Raw genomic sequence first — 23,786 nt, 5'->3', positions numbered from 1 at the left:
GTTGTACCTCCTCTCAATCAGGCTTGCTCAGAACTTCAGACCTGAGAAAATAAAGAGGGAGTGAGCTACTAATGGAAGTGGGAATGTGGAGGAGCAAGGCAGGCAAGAGAGAGGAGTGAGGGGAGGGGCTCTTGACCGAATTCTTTTCCTGGTCCTCCTGGAAACCACTCCTCACACCCCTGCCCATCCTGCTCTATAGTTAGTGACCACATTTTGCCAGTTCTACCCTCATACTGCCTCTGCATTCAGTCATCTTGCTATTTCTGGAGCCTAGATTCTAGTTTTTAGCTATAACCTGCTTGAAAGCTTTAAGTGATGTGTTATCATCTACTGGATAAGCCCAAACCTCCCCAGCTGAATCCAGCAACCGAGACCTGGCCCCAGGCCACTTTTCCAGGCACGTTTTGCTTTTCCCTGTGGCTGCGTACACACCAATACCACTGAGGTACTGATTGTGCTATCAGGCTCACTCTTTCCCTTCCTCAAGCGCCAACAGTCATTGTACATCTCCCCCTGGAATGCCCTGGAACCCTGTTTTATGGCCTGATTTTCTTTACTGTAAGCATCTTGAAGGTCTGTGGTCAGACTCTTTCCTTTCCTTTTCTTTTCTTTCTTTCTTTCTTTTCTTTCTTTCTTTCTTTCTTTCTTTCTTTCTTTCTTTCTTTCTTTCTTTCTCTCTCTCTCTTTCTTTCTTTCTTTCTCTTTCTCTCTTTCTCTCTTTCTTTCTTTCCAAATAGTACTTTTTACAGAGCAGAAGCTCAGAAAATAAGTATTAAAGGAAAGAATGCCATTCATGATATTATTTTCATCTCAGGTTATTGTTTACATTTCCCTAGAATTGGGAAACTTGGATGTTAAATAGGAAAACTTGGATGGTTAAGAACCATCAGCAGAGGTTTAAATGGCAGGTTAGTATCTTACTTAATCTGATTTGGCACCAGCTAGGATTTACAAAAAGGCATGAAGTCTTAAATAAATAAAAATCTGTCTGTCTAACAAAACTATAGAATAATTAACTTTTATGGTGGCATCATCTCATGTGAATATGCCACCCATAATTTTTTAAAGTGTCACTGTTTAAACACATAAATCTCAGTTGTATAATTATATTTAACTTGTATAAATTTCAATGAATTGTTACCACAGAAAGGGTCTCTGAAGGATTTAGGCTTTTGGTGGCATTCAAGTAATCCATGTATTATCAGTAAGATCTTTGGGAAAGAGAGGCTAGAAGACTGGTAATGGAAAAATGAGCTGCCTGGTTTCATTTTGTTTTTTGATTGGTAGAGTCGTTGGTAGACATCATGTTTAAGAATCTATTGGAGCAAAGAGTGAGACACATGGACTATTTATTAGTGTCTCTGTGTTTAAAGAAATGGTAGTTGCAAGTTTCAGTTAGTTATACATAAGTGTCTTGCAGTCAAGACAATAAAATATGCTTGAGTATATGTGAATTCCACTGAGTAGATTTGCTGGCTTAAAAATTCACGTTAAATTCCAGAGATGCTTAACCTGGATCCCTAGGTCCAGCGGGTCTCAGATCTAGTAGCTCTGTGACCTCCCCTCCCACTAAGTGTCCAGGTAGATGTAATGAATAGAAGGAATTCCTGAACTGGGTGGAAGGTTCAGCTGATCTCCAGCACCCCTTCTAGCTTTATTCCACCTGTCACTGGTTGAAGCCTGGAATGGAAAGGTGAGAAAATGTCCATACCCTCTCCGTGGTAGTTACCCGTGGACTTGACCCATCCCAAGATGGTTTTCCATGAAGTAAAGGAAACCCTACAGTAATTACTGATACAGGGAGACTGTTATGTTTTATAAAGTGCTTTGAATACCTCAGACCAAATGTGCTATATAAATGTTATAGTTAATCTAGATTTCATAATGCCTTTGTTGATTCAGTTCTCAAAAACAAATGGAGTGTTTATTGCTCAGTAAACATTTCCTCTTGGAGCTTGCTAGTATTTATAAAGAGGGTGATTAAAGAATGTAGAAACAATAGAAGAAGGAACAAAAGCTTTGCTGCTGCACTCAACAGTGACTAGCAGCTCACTCTGTCCATTTTTTCCAGATAAACCACTGGATTAGGAATTGTTCAGTATAATAATAAACTGAAGTGGTATTTCATCCCCATTTTTGTTTGTGGCTTATTGCCAGGGTTTAGCATAGTGCAGATACAGGAAAACATACGCTGGATATGGGCAAATTATTTAGTGGATGGCAGACTCACTATTGAATAAACCTGTTTGGAACTGTGACCTTGTATTTTAACATACTGAATAATAGTCTAACTTTGTGGTTATTAAAATCCTAGACATAGTTCTTGTCTCCCTGAAAGTTTATAAAACAAATTAAAGTAAAACTTATGCCAGTATGAGTTCATTCAAATAGTATATGACTCAAAGCAGCTGTTATTCTTTGATGAGATGTCTTATTTTTTAATAAAGCATAAGACAATCCAAATATGGTTTGTCCCCACCCCAGGTGCAGTTTCTGGCTTTCCATGTTAAGTAGATTTTCCTGTACAGTACTTTGAACTGTTGGGAAGAAAATAAAGTCTCTACCACAGAAAATACTATTTTCATTTTCCTGACTTTTGGAAAAGAATAGGATAATTCTAATTTCTTTCTTTTTAAAAACTCACCATTTCGGGGCGCTTGGGTGGCTCAGTCAGTTAAGTGTCTGCCTTCGGCTCAGGTCATGATCCCAGGGTCCTGGATGGGGAGCCTGCTTCTTCCTTTCCCTCCGCCCCTCCCCCGCTTGTACTCTCTTTCTCTCAAATAAATAAAATCTTTAAACAAAAACAAAAACCTCACCATTTCTTTTCTTTGTTCCCACTGTCTCTTAGGACAACAGCTTATTAGGTTTCACGAAATTAATTTGGCAAGAAGTCTGAGGGATTAACATGGTACCATGTTAACCAGGGCCTCTGTTTCTTGATGCGTTCTCCAAGAATGATGACAGACACTTTTGTTGGAATTCTGCTGTATTTGACAAAAAGCAAAATGCAGTATCGAGTAACTTCTAAACGATATATTTTTTAAATATAATGTTTAGTCAGGGGCGTCTGGATGGCACAGTCGGTTGAACGGCTCTTGATTTCGGCTTAGGTCGTGATGTCAGGGTCCTGGGATCGAGGCCTGTGTCAGGCTCCGCACTCAGTGGGGAGTCTGCTTGAGATTCTCTCTTGGTTTCTTCCCCCCCCTGCCACTGTGCTCTCTCTCAAAAATAAATAAATTTTTAAAAAATATATACTGTTTAGTCACCTTGGCTAATGGAATAGCAACAAAAAGTCTTAAAATCTAATATAAATTAGGTAAGACTAAGAAAAATATGTTTGAGGGCCTAATTTCTTTCTTTCTTTTTTTCTCTTTCTCTCTCTCTCTCTCTGTAAGCTATTAGATTGTGAATTCCTCACCACAGCCATAAATTGTTCACTCTTTCTTTTCTTCATTTTCCATTATTTGCCATTAACTGCTTTCCAGAATGCCTTTTTCACATAAGTAAAGGCCATATATTGAAATGAGTGTTCAGAATCACATCTTTGTTGCTCAGATCTCTCTAGTTTTCTCCTACTACATTTGTTTTCCTTTAAAATTCTAAACCGTGGAGGAATGTTAGGGTGAAAAAATTAACTTATGAGATATGTGAGATAATATAAAATTGAACTCAAATTACCAAGTAGAAATTGGGTAGCCAAGAGTCATTTAATTTGGAAATAAATATTTTTTTATTTTCCGCATATACTGAAACCATAAGGTCACTTTAAATATGGAAACTAAACTGGCACACAAGAATCAGAGAACAATAAAAGATGGTATATAATTTTGAAATAAATTGAGTGATAAACATTTAAATCATGTGGGGATGGGGATGCAGGTGTGGGGGTGTGAGAGCATTGCTGAGGGCTCCAGCAGTTAGGGCAGGCCGCCAGCTGACGTTAAGAATGAGCAGGATTTGGGAGAGGTAACACAGGAGGGACAAGCAGTGGTGTGTCTGGTACAGTGCAGAGGTTGGTCAACTGAGAGTTGTAAATGGATGTTGAAAATAGATGAGGGGCGCCTGGGTGGCTCAGTTGGTGAAGCGTCTGCTTCGGCACAGGTCATGATCCAGGGTCCTGGGATCGAGTTCCGCATCAGGCTTCCTGCTCAGCGGGGAGTCTGCTTTTCCCTCTGCCTCTGTTGCTCCCCCTGCTTGTGCTCTCTCTCTCTCTGTCAAATAAATAAATAAAAACTTTAAAGAAAAAAAAAAGTAGATGAAATGGGTGACTACCGTGGAACTAGATAAAGAATGGCCTTGAAAACCAGGCAGGTTTGGACTTGATAGTCAGCTATTGAATTTTTGGAGAAGATGAGGGTCAGTGTCAGAGATATTTAAAGAAGTCTCTGGAGTCAGGTGAGATCCTGCTCAGTCCCAGGCCTGTCCCTTGCCTTCTTTGCTTAGGTCCCAGGGGCTCGGTGTGCTCTCCTTTCCCTGGCACTTTTGTTACCGTCCTTTCTGGTTTCCTCCTGTTATAATCCCCCGTCCCCCAGTGGTTTGTCTGTCCACCGTTGGCCCTGAAACAGGCACTCGGGTTCTTCCCATATGCAGCTTTGGACGCACGTCACTCTGTAGCCTGCTTTGACCAGAATCAGGTGTGTCTTCTTCACCTCACAGAGCTGGCCCCTGGTGGCCTCAATAGCGTCCTCAGCACTGCTGCATCAGTGCTTTCTCTGCATCTTCCTTGAGTCTGTCTCTTTCTTGACACTTGCCTCCTTTTCTGCAACCCCCCACCCCCTGCCAGTCCTCTTTCCTTTGCTGGTTTCCCTTCTGCTTGACCTCAAGTGTGACCCTCCCCTGGGCTCAGTCCTGGGACCCCTCTTCTCTAGCTGCATTCTCTCCCTAGGTAGTATCATCCAGTTCCATCACCCGAAATCCTGTCTAAACATTGACCACTCCTACTAAAGATTTTTTATCAGCTTTGTTCTTGTCCACGAACAGCAGGTTAATATATATACTGGATTTCTCCATTTGGTTGTTTTGTGGACATTTCAAAGTGAACATGCCTAAAATGCAACTACTGGGGCGCCCAGGTGGCTCAGTCGTTAAGCGTGTGCCTTTGGCTCAGGTCATGATCCCAGGGTCCTGGGATTGAGCCCCTCGTCGGGCTCCCTGCTCCACGGGGAGCCTGCTTCTCCCTCTCCCACTCCCCCTGCTTGTGTTCCCTCTCTCGCTGTGTCTTTCTCTGTCAAATAAATAAATACAATCTTTTTAAAAAAATTAAAAAAAAATAAAATAAAATGCAACTCCTGCTTCTGCCCAAACCTGTTCCACTTTTGGTCTTCCCTTCACAGTAAATGGCACCACCTCCTTTCACCCAACTATGGAAGCCAAAATCCAGGCATTGACCTTCATTCTTTCTTTTCTCCCCTCCTCCATCATCGCCTCCCCAGCCCGAGCCTCGGGCATGTCTCCCCGGAGAGCCACAGTACCCTCCTCAGTGCTTGTCTTCCCTCACACATTCTTTGCATAGCAGCCAGGGTGGCCCTTTAAAAACCTAAACCAGATCGTGTCACATCTCTGCCCAACCAGAGATAGTGATCTGCTGGAGCCCCGAGGGAAGCTGGCTGTGCCAGACTTTCTGAGAGGCCGAGGGAAGTTGTTTGTGGACCACCTTCCTGGTCCTTCAGCCTTCTACTTGGATGTGAGGAACTTAGCCTCTGAGATGTGCCTTCCTCATACAGTGAAGGTATAAATAATGTGTGATAGGCGCTGAGGGGGAGGTATTAATTTTGATGAGAGGAATCCGGCAGGGATTCGTAGAGAAGCAACATTTCACTAGACCTTGAGGGATGAGTAGGTTTGTGTGGCTCTGTGCACAGGGAAGATGGTGGAAAGCTTCAGGGCGGATGCCCCTTTCAGAGAGTACCACGCAGTTTTGGGACAAGAACCCAAAACATAGGTGGGAGAGGATAGCAGTGGTTACCGGGACTTGAAAAAGTAGATTAGGCCTCTTTTGAAGGACTTTAGAAGCTAAGTTAAGTTTAGAGTTTGGGCAATGGGAAGCTGTTCTTGGAACGTTGTACCAAACGGATTTTTCAGTGTTCAGTTCTAACTCATTAGAGTACATTCTCCTTTCTCTCACCTACCTGATAGCAGTGTGGAAAGATTCAGTTGTTAGGGTGATACCTCCTCACTTTAAATCTGATTCTCAGGGGAAGGAAGCCCCCGGGTCGGAAGGCCCGAACCACATAGTAGGATAGAATGCCCCCTCCCTTCCCCAGTAGGTATCTCATACTCCAGCTAAGATGGCAGTCAGTGCTTTTGATTGTGAGGAATAAGGTGGGATGTTTCAATTACAAAAGGAGCTAACTCTTATATGTCTTTTCTTTGAGAAGAGATGGAAGGAATATAAATGTTTCCCATTTTAAGTGATCTTTTTAATTCTCCTATAGGATTAATCACAATGAAAGGTTGGAGTTCCTAGGTGATGCTGTTGTTGAATTTCTGACCAGGTAAGGAGGTTTTTCTGCTGTCCCCTAATAATTACATTTTATAGGTAACATACTTACTATATTACCTAAATTAGCTAAATAAGGCATTGAAACACCATATTTTGTCCCTTCTGTAGAGCTTGAAAGCCACATGTCTGTGACTCTTGCCCTGATAACTTGTACTCACTGACGCAGTAATGCACAAGATTACAAGATGAAAGGCTACTACTGTCTTTGTCCTGTCAAGTTTATGTTCAAGTTGCCACAGCCACAAGAGATCAGCTTGTCTTGGTCTAGATGCTTCAGAGCTTATATTCAATTTGTAGAGAAAGGGATGATATTTTAAAATGTCATTTCATTTTCTAGGATTTGTCTTTGATCCATTTTTCACTCTTTCCAATCTCAAGGGAAGTAAAACTTACAAGTAATTTTAATGACGAGATTTTGGTGTGTGTATGTATGCATTTATATGTGTTTTCTCCCCAGAAGTGTTTTCGTGTCCTTAATTTGGTGATAAGGGTAGGAAAGTGCATTTTGTGTTTTCATACCCACATCGTTTCTCTTTTAAAGGGAGACAATGCATGCTTCTCTGGGAGCGGTCTTGAGCTATTTGTATTCTCTCTGGGTCATTTCTTTTCCCAAGAAGGACATAATGAGGCAGAGGGGCTGCTCTGCAAGCCTGTCCTCGCTGGACACAATAGGACTACATAAGCTTAGCTGCCCTGATCAACAGTGGATCTTAAAAACTGGTCTGCGATTTAGAAGAGGCAGTTGCGGTCATGGTCTGAACTGGCTTTCCATGGGGCCTTCCTCCATATCCGAGCACTTTCCTCATCAACCCGTTTGGCTTTCGTCAGGGCACAAGCAACCACGTGTGCCACTCTCAGTTCTGCTCCTGTCCCTGTCACACCTGTCAGGGACACGCTACCGCTGCTGCCCCGCCCAGGCTTCTCTTCAGAGGCCAATCATAATGCAGCCCAAGCAAAGGTATTTGTTTCCAGGCCCGATTTCTGAGTGTCACATCGGTTTGCTCTCAGCAGTACGTGACCAGCCCTTCAGGTCTTCGTCGCCAGATTTGCCAGAGCAGTCTTTTAACAGAAGTAAATGTGAAAATAGCAGTTAATGGTGTTGTTTGGGTGTTAGCACATTCAGATACACGTGCTTACTAGTTAACTTTCAAAGACTTTTCATCAAACCCTTCAGTTTAGTCCAATTCAGCTGGTATCTATTGTGCGGATATTGTGTGCCAGGCCTGTTTTTATGACTTGGAGCCACAGACGGAATGTTGTGATGCATATTTATTTATATGCCTTTTTTTTTTTTTTTTTGCAGTGTCCATTTGTACTATTTGTTTCCGAGTCTGGAAGAAGGAGGATTAGCAACTTACCGTACTGCCATTGTTCAGAATCAGCACCTTGCCATGTTAGCAAAGGTATGTCAAATGTCTGACACATTTGTAGTAAAGTCTGACATTTCCGTCTTCAGTCCATGCATAGTTTTGCATTTGAATAAGTAGCTCTTTAAGGGTGTATTAAGAGTTTAATATTTTATAGACCGGGAAGGATTTTTTTTGTTTGGGTTTTAAAGATTCAACCTTATTAGTTCTGTTACATTTGTGGGTTCACCAGCAGCTAATGAACTCCATGGTGAAGTAACTTGATAACAGAAGAGGAAAAATTTGACAGATGTGTGTGAACAGAGTTAAACATTTGGGGAAAAGAATAAGAACAGAGCAAAAGAAATGAAATATTTTGTATTTTCCCTTTGTGTGCTATTTCTGTATTACATTTGTCTTTGATTTACATTAATAAGCAGCATTATAGCTTTGAATAGAATATGCCTGCCCATTCATACCCACAAGGGATACTTTATCGATCTTTGAGAATCCCCAAACATCACAAATCCCAGTAATTAAGATTTAGTGTTTAGGCTGTCCAGCTAGCTGACTTCATTGTTTGACTAAGAGAACCTTTTCTCAATTTAGATTCATGGTAGACATTTTACTTATTTACATGATCTCATTTGATATTCCTTTCTTTGTGTGGTGTCTTAGTATATAGTAAGTTATAGCAAACAGAACACAGGCGCTTGGATTGGCCATGAGGATTCCAATCCATGCCCCTCTTACAAATTGGGGGGCCATAGACAAATTGTTGTCTCCTCCAAGTCTCTGCTTTCTCATCTGCAAAATGGAGGTGGCATCAACATCTGCCACACAGGGTGGTTGTGAGAATCAAATGGGATTATTTGTTTGAGTTTTAATAATTCAGTTTATAAAGTGCTTGGCACAATCCCTGTTTGTAGTAATCACACAAACAGGTAAATAAATTAGTAGGAGTTGGTTGTTTTTATTGTGGCTGCCACTGTTCTCATTATAAATTATTACATTTTATAGACCTGTGGGTTTATTCAATAGTAGAGGAAACCGTGGCCCTTAAATCCCCCAACACCAGTGATTCACTGGAAAAGCTTTTTTGGGTTTTCCTTGATTTTTCCTTTAAGTATTTTTTTTTCTTCATTTTGATATAAATGTTGGAATTTGATAGAAAAGACTAGATAAAATCTAGTTCTTAATTTGATCTTGCTGAGGCATTAAGTATATTCAAAATGGTTTATTTTAGACTCTGGTTTTTATGTTAGCAAGAGTACATTATTTTATTTTAGGTAACATCGTAGTCATCATAGTGATGGCATTTGAGAATGTAAACAATGATGTGTTAATGAGAAACTATAGGCAACAGGAATGCTTCTTTGTTTTAGCAGCTTTACCATGAATGAAATTCCACAACTCTACCTAAAACTGCTTTAGTGTTCAGTTGATTTAACTGTCAAATGTTTCCTGATAGGACACGTAAGTGTTCATTGGAAATACACATGAATAAGTAGTTGTCAACCCACTCCCCCCACTTTTTTTTTTCAGTTTAAAATATAATGGAATTGTATAATTATTTTTCAAACAGTTGTAGGGAGGATATTTACAAAGCGTGGAAAATTGCCCTAACAGGAAAACAGACACTGCTCTGTGACACATTAGGTGATGAGTTATTTTGGCCAGTTTCTCCCTTGAGCTTTCTCTATGATCTTCCTCCACCCCAAGTACTGACATTCCCATAGCATTCAACACCTGTCTGCTCCAGTAGAAGGTAATGGTGGCCTTGCCCTTGGTCTAGACTAGTGGCTCTTAACCACTTGGGAAGGGGGCACTTGACAGAGGATTGCTGAGAATCTTTAAGAACCTAATGAAAGCTCCAGGTCAGCTCTCCAGACAAATGAACACTTCAACACATATACCAGTTGAACACCACTCTCCTTTTTAAAAGTTCCACTAATGCCTACATGAAAAAGTAAAGATGTAGAGCAAGGATTATGAAAAGTTGGAAAATTCATAGCATTCCAGAATAGTTGTTTGTAATATAAAATATGGCTTGCAGTCTATTCTCAAACAGGGCTCCAGAGATTAGCAAACAATTGGATTTTCCCAGTGAAGTTGTGCCACAGATGAAATTTACATATTCTACCATAAGTTCTTGCACTTAGGGATCAATTTTTTAAAAGAGTGTTTTCTGCTGTTGCATTTGTGGTAGTCAAAACTCATTTGAATATATTTTGTACTCATGAATTCCTAGCAATACAGAATACTGATAGCATATATCTCTTGTTTTTATTGTCTCTACCTTTTCCAGTGTAAATGGATATGGATATTTTTAACATGCATACTGAGACACACAAAATCTGAGTATCTTATCTGAGGACTGATGAGACTTATATTATCCTATGTTGTTCATTGACTTGTGACTTGGTCCTTATTATGTAACATGTTACAGCTTAGTAAGAATTTATTGAATTGAATTATAGGGTAATGGAAACAGATTTATTGCATGCTTATGCAATGTTTGTATTTTTCTCCTTTTATGGAAAGAATTATGATTTCCATTTATTCAGTCTCAGGAGTTTTATTTAAAAAAAATCATTCATACTGTGTCTAGTTCTTAAAGGACTTGATTTGTATATTATAATACAATAGGATAAGAAATAAGTAGGTACTGAACTCAGAGTAAAGAGAAAATGTGGTTAAGACAGAAAAAGGAAGCCAGAGGTAAAGTTATTATACACAGATATATTCCTAAGTCCTACACAATTTCAACCACAAATTTGGTTCTAAACTTTTCTGAGGCCAAATAAAAAAAGGAAGCATAATTCATTACAAACAGTATTCCAGAGCCCGTAAGATAAATCCAACCCCATTGCTCAGAAGATCTCACTGAGCCTTCAGAAAGATAAGTATGGAGACCTCATAAAGGGGACACAAGTACAAAGATAAAGAGCCGCAAAAATCCTTACCAAATTAAAAAAAAAGATTTAGAGGTATAAGGCATTTAGAAGTCTTCTGAGGATCCCCATTAATCTACCACATAGAAATCTGTTGTATAGTACAAATATCAGTACCACATAACTCAGGAATCAAAGAGGTTAACTTTGGGTTGTGTTCGTGTCTCTCTAGACATGTTGGGTGAATCCAGAGGCCCATGTGTTATAGCATAGTCTTTTTCCAGCTTGGACTAGTGCTTGGTCTGAACTTGGAATTGGACTCAGGTCTGATCATTTCTGAACCATCAGAATTGAAACATCAGAGTTCATAGAAGCCTACTTGGGGAAAGGTTGCGGTTAGTCAGATCTGAACCATATGTAAGGACTCCTAATGAATGGCAACCTAAACTCTCTTAATATACTGACACAAGGCCAATTAATTTGTAACCATTACTCCTTACCCCCAGGAGATGTTGAATTGTTACAGTTATGATTTTGCCAAATTCTTTCTTACTTGTCATTTTGAATTTTGTAGAAACTTGAACTGGATCGATTTATGCTTTATGCTCATGGACCTGACCTTTGTAGAGAATCAGACCTTCGGCATGCAATGGCTAATTGTTTTGAAGCATTAATAGGTAATTTCTCTTTTTATAATCTAGTTTCTTACATATTTAAAATGTTTGGAGAGCATATAAAATTCAGTGTGGAGACTTGGGACAAAATTACTTGTTTCCAGAGCATGTGAGGTCCCTAGTATAACACTAACTTTGTTGTATTGTGGTTAGTGTAGCTCTTCCAGAGCAAGCAGTCTTGCTTTCTTTTCTTGCATTCCTGATGCCTGAATTGGTGTCTGATGTCACGTACGTGCATATTTAGTATATGCTGAATTGAACTGAAGTGAGTTAATATGTAGGTGGATTACTTTCCAGATCCGATTCAGGATCACATACATAAATAAACAGTAAGTAGGTTGCTCATGAGGCCCTGATATTGTTTTTGATCACGTTTTAAACTGTTCACAAGATTTTCTCATTTAAGCATCTTGAAAACACTGCATCTTTTAAATCCCAGGGCTTGAGTATGTATGACTATAACTTACTCACTTGAAGTAAGACTGAGGCAGGCACTTTACTTCCTTGGTTTCTTTTTTACTGTAACTGGAATATAGTCAGCTGTTGGTACAGGAAAGTTATGTTAGCTGATGATTGCAAGTATGCTTTACAATGAAATGTTACAGTAGATTGACAATTCCTTGATTTTTTTTTAAATAAATGATTGAGTACATTTTATTTTTTAAAGGCCTTTGTACTTCCTTATCAATTTTCCTTCTTCCTTTGAAAATGAATATAAAAGCATCCCATTATAGTTTTGTGCTGATGATGGTAACAGGAGAATGTTTAATAATTATTATCCACAGTCTTTTCACAGCTATGTCTGTTTTGCACCAATATGTCTATTTTCAGAGAATTTGTCACATGGAATTATTGTGCTCTGTACACATAATAATTTTGACAGTTAGTTAGTGTTATGGTTGGCTCCTGAGCCAGGTAGACATGATTCAATTCCTTCTTGCTTTATTTATCAGCACTGTGTCTTCACCAAGTTATTGAATCTCTTTGAGCCTCAGTTTCTCCATCAATGACATGGAGATAGTGTCACTTACCTCACAGAATTGTTGTAAGGATCTTAATATCCAATCTTGGCAGTGTCTAATTCAGAGTTCCATTTCCTCAAACCCTTCCCCAAATCACCTACTATGAACCCAAATCCTATAAAACTTCTGTAATACTTTCTTACTGAGGTGCCTGTGAAGGTAAAGATAAGAATGCGAAAATGCTTTGCACTGTGCCTAGGGCATGAGTGGCCCCCAAACCATGACTGCTACTACTATCATCCTCATTATTATTAGCATTATTATTATTATTATAACTACAACTACTGATAAATAATAAATAATAAATGTATTTATTCATCAAAAACCCTAAGTATCTTAATATTTTACATTAAAAAATGCCTTTCTGAAGACAGATATAAAAATATGATTTCAAAGCTATATGACTACCTTACTCTGGAGTTATTTGATACCCAATTAAAATGTTACTTGATTTGATATCCAATTTAATGTTAAAAGTTATTTCAAATTAAAGGAAAAGGTTATCCTGATTTTTATTTGCAGAAATCTTCATTGATCTGAACTCGGGTTTTATCAGATTTTCTTATGGTCTGAAACATAAACTATAAATAGAAAGCAAAATAAAATAAAACCTAACATGCTCATAAAGCCAGGGTTTGTGCATAGTTCCCTTAGTAAGTTCATACCCATACCCTTCATGATAGCTCAGATTAGGCCTCTTTCTACTTAAAATATTGGGTTTAGATTTCAGTAAATTGAATTTCATATTTCAGTCTAATTTAGAATACAAATCCTGGCTAAAAGAGGGAAAATGCTACCTTTAAAACAATTGCTTCTGGTCTTGTCGGTTTTTTTTTGTGAGTGGGTTTTGACTTGCCTTTTGGTTTTTATAGAGATATGTAATTTTCTGTGAATATTAATGCAGCCTTCCTTTTGGCGTTCCCATCCTTTTATCTAGGAGCTGTTTACTTGGAGGGAAGCCTGGAGGAAGCCAAACAGTTATTTGGACGCTTACTCTTTAATGATCCGGTATTTATCCTGAATCATTTGATTTTTCTCAGTTATATATTATGACAGAGGATTTTATATCAATTAGTGATTGTGTTTAAAGAGAGTGTAGGAGAAACAAAGTCCCCGAATCTGCCGTAGATGGTAGACTTCAAGGACATCAGAATAGCTTACTCGGCTCTGTTGCAAATGGGAAAGTGCTGTGGACACTTACACGAGGGGCTTGTCTTCTACCTGAAACCCTGTCTCTCCTCGGGGCTACTTACAAATTCAATATGAATACTTTGCTTTATTTTGAAGTATCTTGAAGTTAATTACGATTTTCTGTTTTATAATCGTTGGGTACCTGCCCCATGCAGGCTTACTTGAAGCTATCGCCTTTTGGCTTTTCTGTTTATGATTTGTCTTTGTGTAAATTATGTAGACTAGATAAATGTACATTTATTTTAGAAAGTCAGTTCATAGGGAGTTTCTAATAGGGCTATGAATAAAGAGTATGGAAGTACTTTTTTTCTTAAGCAAATTATAGTTTAAGAACAAATGATAGATTCTGAAATAGTTTCTGTTGTTACTAAAGTATTAAGCTATTAATATTGCTAGAGCTACCTTTTTAATCCTGCATGTAATAGAGCATACTAGATGCTTTTTGTACCAAAACAAGTCAATTTAACATTTAAAGGGAGAGGCAACTCTGTATTCCAAATTGAAATGTCATTATAATTGAGTGAAATAGCCCTCATGGAGCAATAAAGAACATAGGAAGCCAGTGTTTTAAGCCTGTCTGAAACCTTCAGCTTAAGTGGCTGTCAGATGTTATTACTGTATTACTTAGGATAGTTTAAAAAAAAGAATCAATAGTTTTGAAAAATGTGACCTGGATGATGTTCATATCTGAGGATTTGATTTTTTATATTTGTTTTTATAGAGATATGTGATGATTTTATGTGTGTGAATTCTCTCCTGATGGGAAAGTTATCTACAGATGTTCCCTGTTCCCCCATTTTGTCCTACACATATTAAATGAGTGTGCATCTTGATTTATATCTGTAACAGATGGCGTGTATTTTAAGTCTTTTTCTCAAATCTTAAAATATCTTTGTTCTGGCCTTTATCTTTTGTTGGCAATTTCAGCAACCTCTTTACTTTTTTCTTCCCCCAGTCTTGCCTTAAACTGGTCCCCCTACCTACCCCAAGCTCCCCCTAACCCCCCCAAGCTCCCTCACCCTCTTCTCCCATCTTACCTGCATCCTCCCCATCCATTCTGTGTTCTTCTTTTCCTAAATCATATGCAGTTATACACTGTGTGTTCTTAATTGCACCAGTTTTTGTTTAGATTCTTTTCTCTCTTTAAACTGCTTTTCTCCCACTTGTCTACTTAGCAAGCTTATCTTATATTTCCAGTAGCGAGTGCAATGCTGGCACTGTTTAATAAATATTCGTTAAAGGAATGAAATGAATAAGTGACTAAATGAAAAAGCAGTGTTTAATAAATATTCGTTAAAGGAATGAAATGAATAAGTGACTAAATGAAAAAGCAGAGTCTGAACATGATCTTACAAATGGGACGGCTGAGATTCAGAATTCATTTTACTGTGTCTTTTATGAAACTGAACAGTGCTTAGTAAGATATGGTCTTTCCATTTCAGCGTTTTCAAGTGCACACACTAGAACAGTCTAACGCATTTGACATCTCCATGTTGGTTTACATCTGTTAGGTGTGGCGCATCAGAGACACTGGTGAACCGTTGAACTTTTTTTTTGAGTAATGGTAGTGTGAAAGTCTAATCAGCTGCAGACAGCCAGACACAAACCTGTAGACCCACAAAGTCAGATTGATTGAACCCATGTAGTCAGGGAGGCGCAAGTCCTTTCCTAGGCCTGGGCTGGTGCTGGCAGATTCTAAGCGGGGGGCCAGGAAAGCAGGGATCAGTTCTTGGTTGCTTGCCTTTTCTGAGGCTGGATCAGAAGGATCCAGGGATTAATTTGGAATTGGGTGCTGTCAGGAGCCAAGGGCAGGTTAGCAAAAGTGTCCCCAGTAATCTTTATTTAGAGGATAAGACATAGCAAAGCAGGTCAGAGGGCAACATTGGCAAGAAAGCAGTAGTCCCTCAAAGAGGCGGTCTGTTCTGACATTTTACAGCTGCTGTAAGACCTTGAGGGAAACAGTTTCCTGTGAACTTTGCAGCGGGCTTTAACTGTGCCATTCCTCCCCTGTTCACAGCAGGGCTGTTATTCCCTTCCCAGCCTGGTCTGCTGTTCATTCACTCTTCAGCCCAGACCGTTTTTCCTGGTTCCAGGTTTTCATCTTTGGGTGACCCTTCATGGTTTCCCAGTACCTTCAGATCCATTGTTGCAATTTGACCATCCCAATGGGCGTCTTAGAAAGATAGGGAGAGATTACTCTGTAATCTTTCATATTCTCCCACTCCCTCCCCACCGCCTTTTGGTCTTTACATGTCTGTCCCAGTATCTCCGACCCTGGCCTTTCTCTGGAGCTCCAGAAATTAGAATAAGTGTCTTCAAATGGCTCCTTGGTAGCTTCATGCGGGTGTTCCACAGATACCTCATTTCAACATTTTTAGCATTTCAGCTCATCACCTTAATACCAAAACATTTCACCTCCCTTACTTTTATCATCTAAACCCAAACCTTAGGATCTTCTTTTTGTCCTGAAGCTTTTTTCTTCCCATCTCCATTCAGTTGCAAACTCCTATCAGTTCTGTCCTTAGTATCTCTTGAATTGGTTCACTGTTGGCCATCCTATTGCTTTAGTGTTTACCCTCCTCATCTCTCACATGAAATACTGAACTGGTTGTGATTCCCCACGACTCCAGTCTCTCATTCATACTACATTTAGTGTTGTCTTCTTTTTAATGTACGGATTTGATTATGGTCTTTGATTTCTTTACTGTCTGCCAGAGTCTGTATTATATAACAGAGCATTTAATAGTTTTCATAATCTGACTCCCATCTATTTTTTGTCTCCCATCTTCTCACTTCCCCTTTGTGCCATTCTAGGAATTCCCTTTTTTAATTAAAAAATTTTTTAAGACTTGATTTTTTTAGAGCAGTTTTAGGTTAATAGCCCGATTCAGAGTAAAAATTTCTCATATACCCCTTGCCTCCACACATTCACAGCCTCTCCCATTTTATCAACATCACCCATCAGAGTGGTACATTTATTACAATTGATGAACCTATATCATCACTCAAAGTCTATAGTATACCTTGTACGTTCTATGGATTTGGACAAATGTATGATGCCATGTATCTATTATGATATCATATAGAGTATTTTCACTGCCCTGAAATCCTCTGTGTTCTGCCTATTAGGAGTTAACTTTTTGTGCCTATGTTCTTTGAGACATACTACTTGTGCATTTATGGTGCTCTGCTTTTGATTCCCTCCCTCTGCTGATTTGCCAGATTCCTCATGTTCTTCAGGGTACATCTGAAGAGTTACCTCTTCTTTGAAGCTTTATCTCACACCCCCCAAGCAGAGTTTTCCTTGCATTCAGTACATATCGCTATTATAGAACCTCTCTCAGTTCATTAAATTATACTTACCTTCATTTTTCCCCACTATGCTCCTTTGAGGACAGGAATGGTATCTCATTTGTCTAAGTAAGCTAATACATAGTATGTATTCAACAAAAATATGTTGCTAAACAATAAGTGTTGGCAAGGATGAGGAGAAAAAAGAACCCTCGTGCACTCTTGGTAGGAACGCAAACTGGCACAGCTACTGTGAAAAACAGTATGGAGGGTCCTCAAAAAATTAAAAATAGATCTACCCTATGATCCAGTAATCACACTACTGGGTATTTACCCCCAAAATACAAAAACACTAATTCTAAAGGACACATGCATCCCTATGTTTGTTGCAGCATTCTTTACGATAGCTAAACCATGGAAGCAGCCCAAGTGTCCATCGACAGATGAATGGATAAAGAATACACACACACACACACACACACACACAGGAATATTATTTAGCCATTAAAAAGAATGAAATCTTGCCATTTACAGCAACGTAGATGGAACCAGAGATATGAGGCTAAGCAAAATAGGTCAGTCTGAGAAAAACAAATACCATCAAATCTGTCACTCATATGTGGAATTTAAGAAACAAAACAAGTGAGCAAAGGAAAATAAAAAGAAAGACAAACCAAGAAACAGACTCTTAACTATAGAGAACAAACTGAGGGTTACCAGAGGGGAGGTGGGTGGAGGGATGGGTCAAATAGGTGATGGGGATTAAGGAGTACACTTATCATGATGAAAGAAATAAAATAAGGGGGAAAAAGTTGCATTAATAAATGTCAACGGTCAATGAACATTTTCCAGAACACACTGAAGGTAGAGGTTTTGCCTGGAGCTAATAAATGCTAGAGCTGGGATTCCAATCTGGACTTTTTACAGGATATTTTCTCTGGCACCAAGGTGTGGCGGAACCTGATCTCTGAGTAGGGTAGATGAAAGGAAGTGGAGGCAATTGAAATAATCTAGTCGTGAGGGGTTAAGCAGTTATACATGTAAGACATCTAAGGAGATACCACAGTGTCACTGAGTGAAAAACAAAGGAGAAGGGAGAAAGAGGAATCCAGTTGCTGAGAATTTTGAATTTTGGAGATTGGAGTTGGTTGGAAGAGGTGGCTGTTTATTGTTACTGTTGATATGACCAACATTAGTAGTAGCGTCTTCCATGTGCCAGCACTGGGCTCACTGCTTTGCGGAGGGAAAAAGCATGAGAGAACATGAGAAAGTTGCAAGAACGGAGTGACATTCAGCATAGTTCATGCTACAGAGAATGCAAGGAAAAGGTTATTGAATTGGTTAAGAGAAGCTCTCTAAAGTGCCTTAAAAGAACAGTTTGATATTTAGGTTTTTTTTTTTTTTTTAAATATTGGCCAAAAAAATCCCCCAAAACCCTCTAAGTGGGATGCAAGTTTTCCAAAAATATTGGGTATTTTATTTCATTTTGTCATCATGTGTGTCACAGTGATAATAAATATTCTTAGACTTCTTCCCCCCCCAAATTTTTAAAAAATATTTTTTCCCTCTTTTTAAAAATCTTTTGTTATTTGTTTGAAAAACCTAACATCAAGGCCAGAAAGTAGATTCAGTCAGAGGCTCCCTAGAGTCTAAAACTGAAAGAAAAACACTTTAATCCTGAGGAAGTTCTAATTATAACTGCCTCTAGATTTAGCTCAGTGGATAAAATAAGGTACTGGGCTTCTCCATAAAATTCACTCATTTACATATTTCAAGGAAACATTTGTAGTGACCTGTGGTAAAAGTGTGGTCTTATAGATCTGAGAGTTTAGGAACTAGATTTGGATGTTTTCCACCCCATCTTAAAGCAGCTCAAATGCTAATGAATGAGTGCCTAAAATAAAAGACATCTGAGATGAGTTTTAATTACAAAAGGCAGAGCTGATGCACATTTCTGGGGAATGGTAAACTAAAAAATATGATTAAAACAGCAACTCAATCCCGTGTATTAGGTTAAGCAAATGTGTAACTGAGTTTTAAAAGGTATCTTTGACTTCTGGGGGTGGAGGTGGCTCTTTTCCTCCCCAGCTTAATAGGCTAATTAGAGTCACTACAGGCAGTTTGAGTGGTGAATACACTTAAAAAAAAATTAGTTTGCTAGCACTATTGAATTTGCAATAAGTGGAGTCAGCATCTGAAATAGTTCACTATTTCAAATAATGGCATTTTATTTAGTACTCCAGAGTGTGTTAAATGGCTCCCTGGAGCATTAAAGGCATCACTCTATTTTCCAGGACCTGCGCGAAGTCTGGCTCAATTATCCTCTCCACCCACTGCAAGTAAGTGCGACCTTCCTGTCTGCAGTGAGCTTTATAGCTCCGGGTAGTCCCGTTACTTTAGTTTGCCTATTTTTCCCTCCTGCTTTTATCAACCTTTGATTCCCTTCAGTGACATTATGACTTTAAGCTGGGGTGTCAAGCAGAACTGGAAAACTTTGCAGCAAATAGTAAAATGAACCCATGTGTTGGGCGCCTGGGTGGCTCAGTTGGTTGAGCGACTGCCTTCGGCTCAGGTCATGATCCTGGAGTCCCGGAATCGAGTCCCGCATCGGGCTCCCTGCTCGGCGGGGAGTCTGCTTCTCCCTCTGACCTTCCTCCCTCTCATGCTCTCTGTCTCTCATTCACTCTCTCTCAAATAAATGAATAAATAAAATCTTAAAAAAAAAAAAAAATGCTTTAAAATGAACCCATGTGTTGCATTTGTGCTTTGGGGTGGGGTGAGGGGAGCATTGGGGGTCACCTTCCCTCATAAGGCCAGAGGAATACTTGTGTGGTTGTGGTGTGGTGCCCTCTCTCCCCCAAAAAAGTGATATTCAAAGCTTAATATGTTGTTTCTAGTGTATCTCCCTGGCTGCTATTAAAGAGAAAATAATGTGGAAGCAAGTGTGTGCTTAGTAAAAAGAACAAATACAAAATTAACATTGCTAAATTGTAACCTAATTTAGATCTTGGAAATTGAGGGCTTTGACTCAGATTGCTTAAAACCTATTGTAAATTAAAATTTTAGTACAGTGTGATGACTTTTTACTCAAGATTTTGGTATTTAAAAGATCTGTATGTGGTGACATCCTTTTTCCCAGTTGGTTTAAAAACTCTTTGTATTCTTTCCTTTTATTTCTGTTTTACCTGGAGACATATATGTATGCATATATATATATATTCTCATACACATATTTTTATATGTGCATGTATGTATACGTACATTATACATATGTAAGAAGCACTAGTGGCTGAACTCTAATGAGAGGCTTTACAGTAATAAATGGCATTAATTCAGAGAACTTTAGAAACATTAGTATGAAATTGTCCAAAGTTGTTGAAAATGTTCACTTTAATTACTCTTCTCATATATGCTCTCACTTTTGCATTGAGTTGTTCAAGACTTATTGTTTTGTGGAGCACCTGCCGGGTGGTACAGTAATCTCCAGTGTAAGCTAAATCCAGCTTTAATCATGTTCATTTGCCAAAATAGGCTGGTCCCTAGAAGACACACAGAGGTCATATTCCCCTCATAGGGTGGTTCTCAAAGGTCAGTCTCCATACCAGCAGCCTCTGCCTCTCCCGGGAACTCGTCTGACAGGCAGATTCTCAGTCCTTACTCCAGACATACTGAATCAGAAACTCTGGGAGTAGGGCCCAGCCATTTGGATGTAATAGGCTCTATAAGGGTTCTGATGAATGTGGAAGTCTGAGAACCACTGCATTACTAGATATACATATTCTCCATGAGCAGTTCTTCACTTTGCCTCTTCCTCGGAGAGTTAGTATAATACATGGGATTTTGAACTATCTGTGTACAGTACTTGGCCTTGAAACTTGATAGAAGATTGGAAAATATTATTTGAGCCTTCTTTAAATATTAGGTTTGTTTGCCATTCTAAGGGATGAGAAAGAAGCTTCCGTGTTTTATTGGCATTTCAGAAATTTCTGCCCATGGGAGAAGGAATTTTATAAAACACTATCCTAGAGTTGATAATTACTCTTGTAACCAAAAACTGCACATGATTTTTATTTATTTTTTATTCTTTTCCTGCAGCTACAAGAGCCGAATACTGATCGACAACTTATTGAGACTTCTCCAGTTCTGCAGAAACTTACTGAGTTTGAAGAAGCAATTGGAGTAATTTTTACTCATGTTCGACTTCTGGCAAGAGCATTCACTTTGAGAACTGTGGGATTTAACCATCTGACCCTGTAAGTTAGATTTAACCATGCAATCCCAGTGTGACCATTTAGACAGGCAGTCCTGAACCTTTGCTGTGTGCCTTTCAAAGGAATTGGGATTTCAAACATATTTCTAGGAAAGTCACATCATGAGATGGGTGAGTAGCCAGACACTGGTGTGGATCAGGGGATAGGTTCCAATCCAGTATTTTTGGTTTCATTTGTCATGCATCTTATTTCTTCATAAAGTGTAAGAGAAGCATGAAGGAAGTAAAAATTTTATCTGTAAAGGAACAGATACTAAGTATTTTAGGCTTTACAGGCCATGTGGTCTCTGTTGCAGTGATTCGACTCTGCTCTAGTAGCGTAAAAGCAGCCACAGAGAAAATGTAAATGAGTGGGCATGGCTCTGTCCCAATTAAAGTTGCAAAAACAGACTGTGGGCTGAAATTGGCTCTCCATCCTAGCTCTAGATGAATGATTTGGATATGAGCTAATATAATAATTAGGAAAATAACCAAAATGTTATTTCTTTGCCTGTTGTTTTTTATTTAGTTCTTGGCTTCTCTCCCCGAAATCAAATATTCACAGCTCTCTTTAAAGTGTAGAGATTTAAGATTCTTGTCAGATTTTTTTTTTTTTTTTAGTGTCCTTAAACTGGATTCCAGATTTGAATGATAGAGTGTGTATTTCAATAAAGAAGTAAAGATTTAACAAAGAAAATTCCTGGACCATTTTGCTTTGTTTTATCTGTGTAAGAGTGTTATCTATACTTTATTTTTCAACTGATACTCCTTAAGTTCTGACCAGGCACTATTTACCAGTCTTCATTTACCAGTTATTTAATCCTTAGATAGTAGTCCCTGTACTCTTCTTCGAAACTCAATCTATATTGACTCAGGTCTCTTCTCAGTTGAGGGGCCTTAGGGGATTGTATTTAGTTTTGTGTTTTAAAGCAAGGTGAACACATTGCCTTCTAAAACCGTGCCTTTTTAAAAATTCTGCTTCTTTTTTTCAAATATACAAATGCTTATTGATCTCTTTGCATTGATGTTGTTTTTTCCAGAGGCCACAATCAGAGGATGGAATTCCTAGGTGACTCCATAATGCAACTGGTAGCCACCGAGTACTTATTTATTCATTTCCCAGATCATCATGAAGGACACTTAACTGTGAGTTTGTGTTAAATCATTCCCTCCAGTAAGATTGCTATGTAATAGAGTGAAGATTAGAGTAGCTAAATATATATTTATGTAATTAATTACTTAGTTCTTGACTTTAGCATATCATATGGTTTTGTTCATTTAATTATGCAAATTGTATACAAAACAGTATATGAGAAGAACTTATTTTATGAACTCCCTTCATTTAATGATTGCATACTCTGTGCAAGACATTGACTTGAGCTAGGCTTCATGGGAAGAGCAAATATTAGTTCACACCTATCCATAAGGAGTTTAAAAACTATTAGCAGAAATGAAAAATGTAAGTAAATAGCTACAAATACTCTCTCTCTCTATGTATATATATATAGTATGTATGTGTATGTGTTATGTGTGCATGCATACAATACATGTACACTGTGAAAAGTAGTAAGTAAGTAATTGTAACTAAATATAGGAGAGAACCATGTGAAATATTATGAAGAGGCATAGGTAAACTGATGCACTTGTGCTGTTTAGAAAAAGATAAGATTTCTTTTAGCTGTGGATTTCCAAGAAGGCTTCATGGATATGATGATGTTTGAGCCTTTAAAGATGAGTAGGATTTGGCCACTAGGATTAATGGGAAGAAATTTCTATGCAAATATATGCCACACATTGGGCCTGCTGAAACAAAGGCACAACATGAAAAACCAGAAGATAGAGAGACAGTAGGGAATCAGTTTGGCTGGATCCAGGGCAGAGTTGAAAGGGACTTACAAAGATAAGGTTTGATTTATGAACAAAGTGAAACAGTCCCCATTTCTCTCACTTTTGTTTCATTTTATAAAATTGTATTGAGCTTTTCTATTTGTTGCATACTGTTTGTACTCTGAAACTGATCAATAATATAGCCAGAATGGTGAACAAAGCATATCTGGAAGCCAGTCATGATGATCTCTCAAGGTGCAAGAATAACCTTTGAGAAGACCCTCTAGAGTTGGGCATTGAGAAAGCAAATACTTTCTGGGCCAAGAAAAATAGTAGTGTGCTCTAAGATATTTTGTTAGTGTAGCCTTCCTTTTGTATTATACTAGAAGCAAATAATAAGTCTTTCATACTTTGCATCTCCATGATTTTTATGCATGTTTTGCTTTGAATAGATTTGGATCTTATCTCTGCAACTGTGAACCCTGGAAATAGTTTATGTGAGACACAAATATTGGAATTAAGGAGAATATGGTGACTTGACTTATGTTTAGATATAATTTTTCAGTGAAATTTCTAAGCCTAACAAAATGTGATTCTTTTATTTGCTCACTCAATGAGTATTGTGTTCTTACCATGCCCCATACTATTATATGGGATATCAGTAATACTATTCTTTTTTTTTTTTTAAAGATTTTTATTTATTTATCTGAGAGAGAGAATGGGAGACAGAGAGCATGAGAGGGGGAGGATCAGAGGGAGAAGCAGACTCCCCACTGAGCAGGGAGCCCGA

The 23,786-nt window shown here is 38.6% G+C and overlaps 1 protein-coding gene across 7 annotated transcripts in view; it reads left to right on the top strand.

Annotated features, from left to right (window-relative positions):
* DROSHA (drosha ribonuclease III) overlaps positions 1-23,786 on the top strand; it is a 119,889-nt gene that overhangs the window by 77,538 nt on the left and 18,565 nt on the right. For all 7 annotated transcript variants that reach the window (XM_032415128.1, XM_032415122.1, XM_032415124.1 and 4 more), the window contains 7 exons: positions 6,435-6,494; positions 7,806-7,905; positions 11,317-11,419; positions 13,376-13,446; positions 19,215-19,259; positions 21,016-21,173; positions 22,210-22,315. In XM_032415128.1, the coding sequence (XP_032271019.1) occupies positions 6,435-6,494; positions 7,806-7,905; positions 11,317-11,419; positions 13,376-13,446; positions 19,215-19,259; positions 21,016-21,173; positions 22,210-22,315 (643 nt within the window). The remainder of the gene's footprint in view (positions 1-6,434; positions 6,495-7,805; positions 7,906-11,316; positions 11,420-13,375; positions 13,447-19,214; positions 19,260-21,015; positions 21,174-22,209; positions 22,316-23,786) is intronic.

Source organism: Phoca vitulina, unplaced genomic scaffold (genome assembly GCF_004348235.1).
Source record: "Phoca vitulina isolate PV1807 unplaced genomic scaffold, GSC_HSeal_1.0 scaffold17, whole genome shotgun sequence".
NCBI classification, from domain to species: Eukaryota; Metazoa; Chordata; class Mammalia; order Carnivora; family Phocidae; genus Phoca; species Phoca vitulina.
The sequence above is the reverse complement of the archived record's forward strand: the minus strand, read 5'-3'. Positions and strand labels throughout refer to the sequence as shown.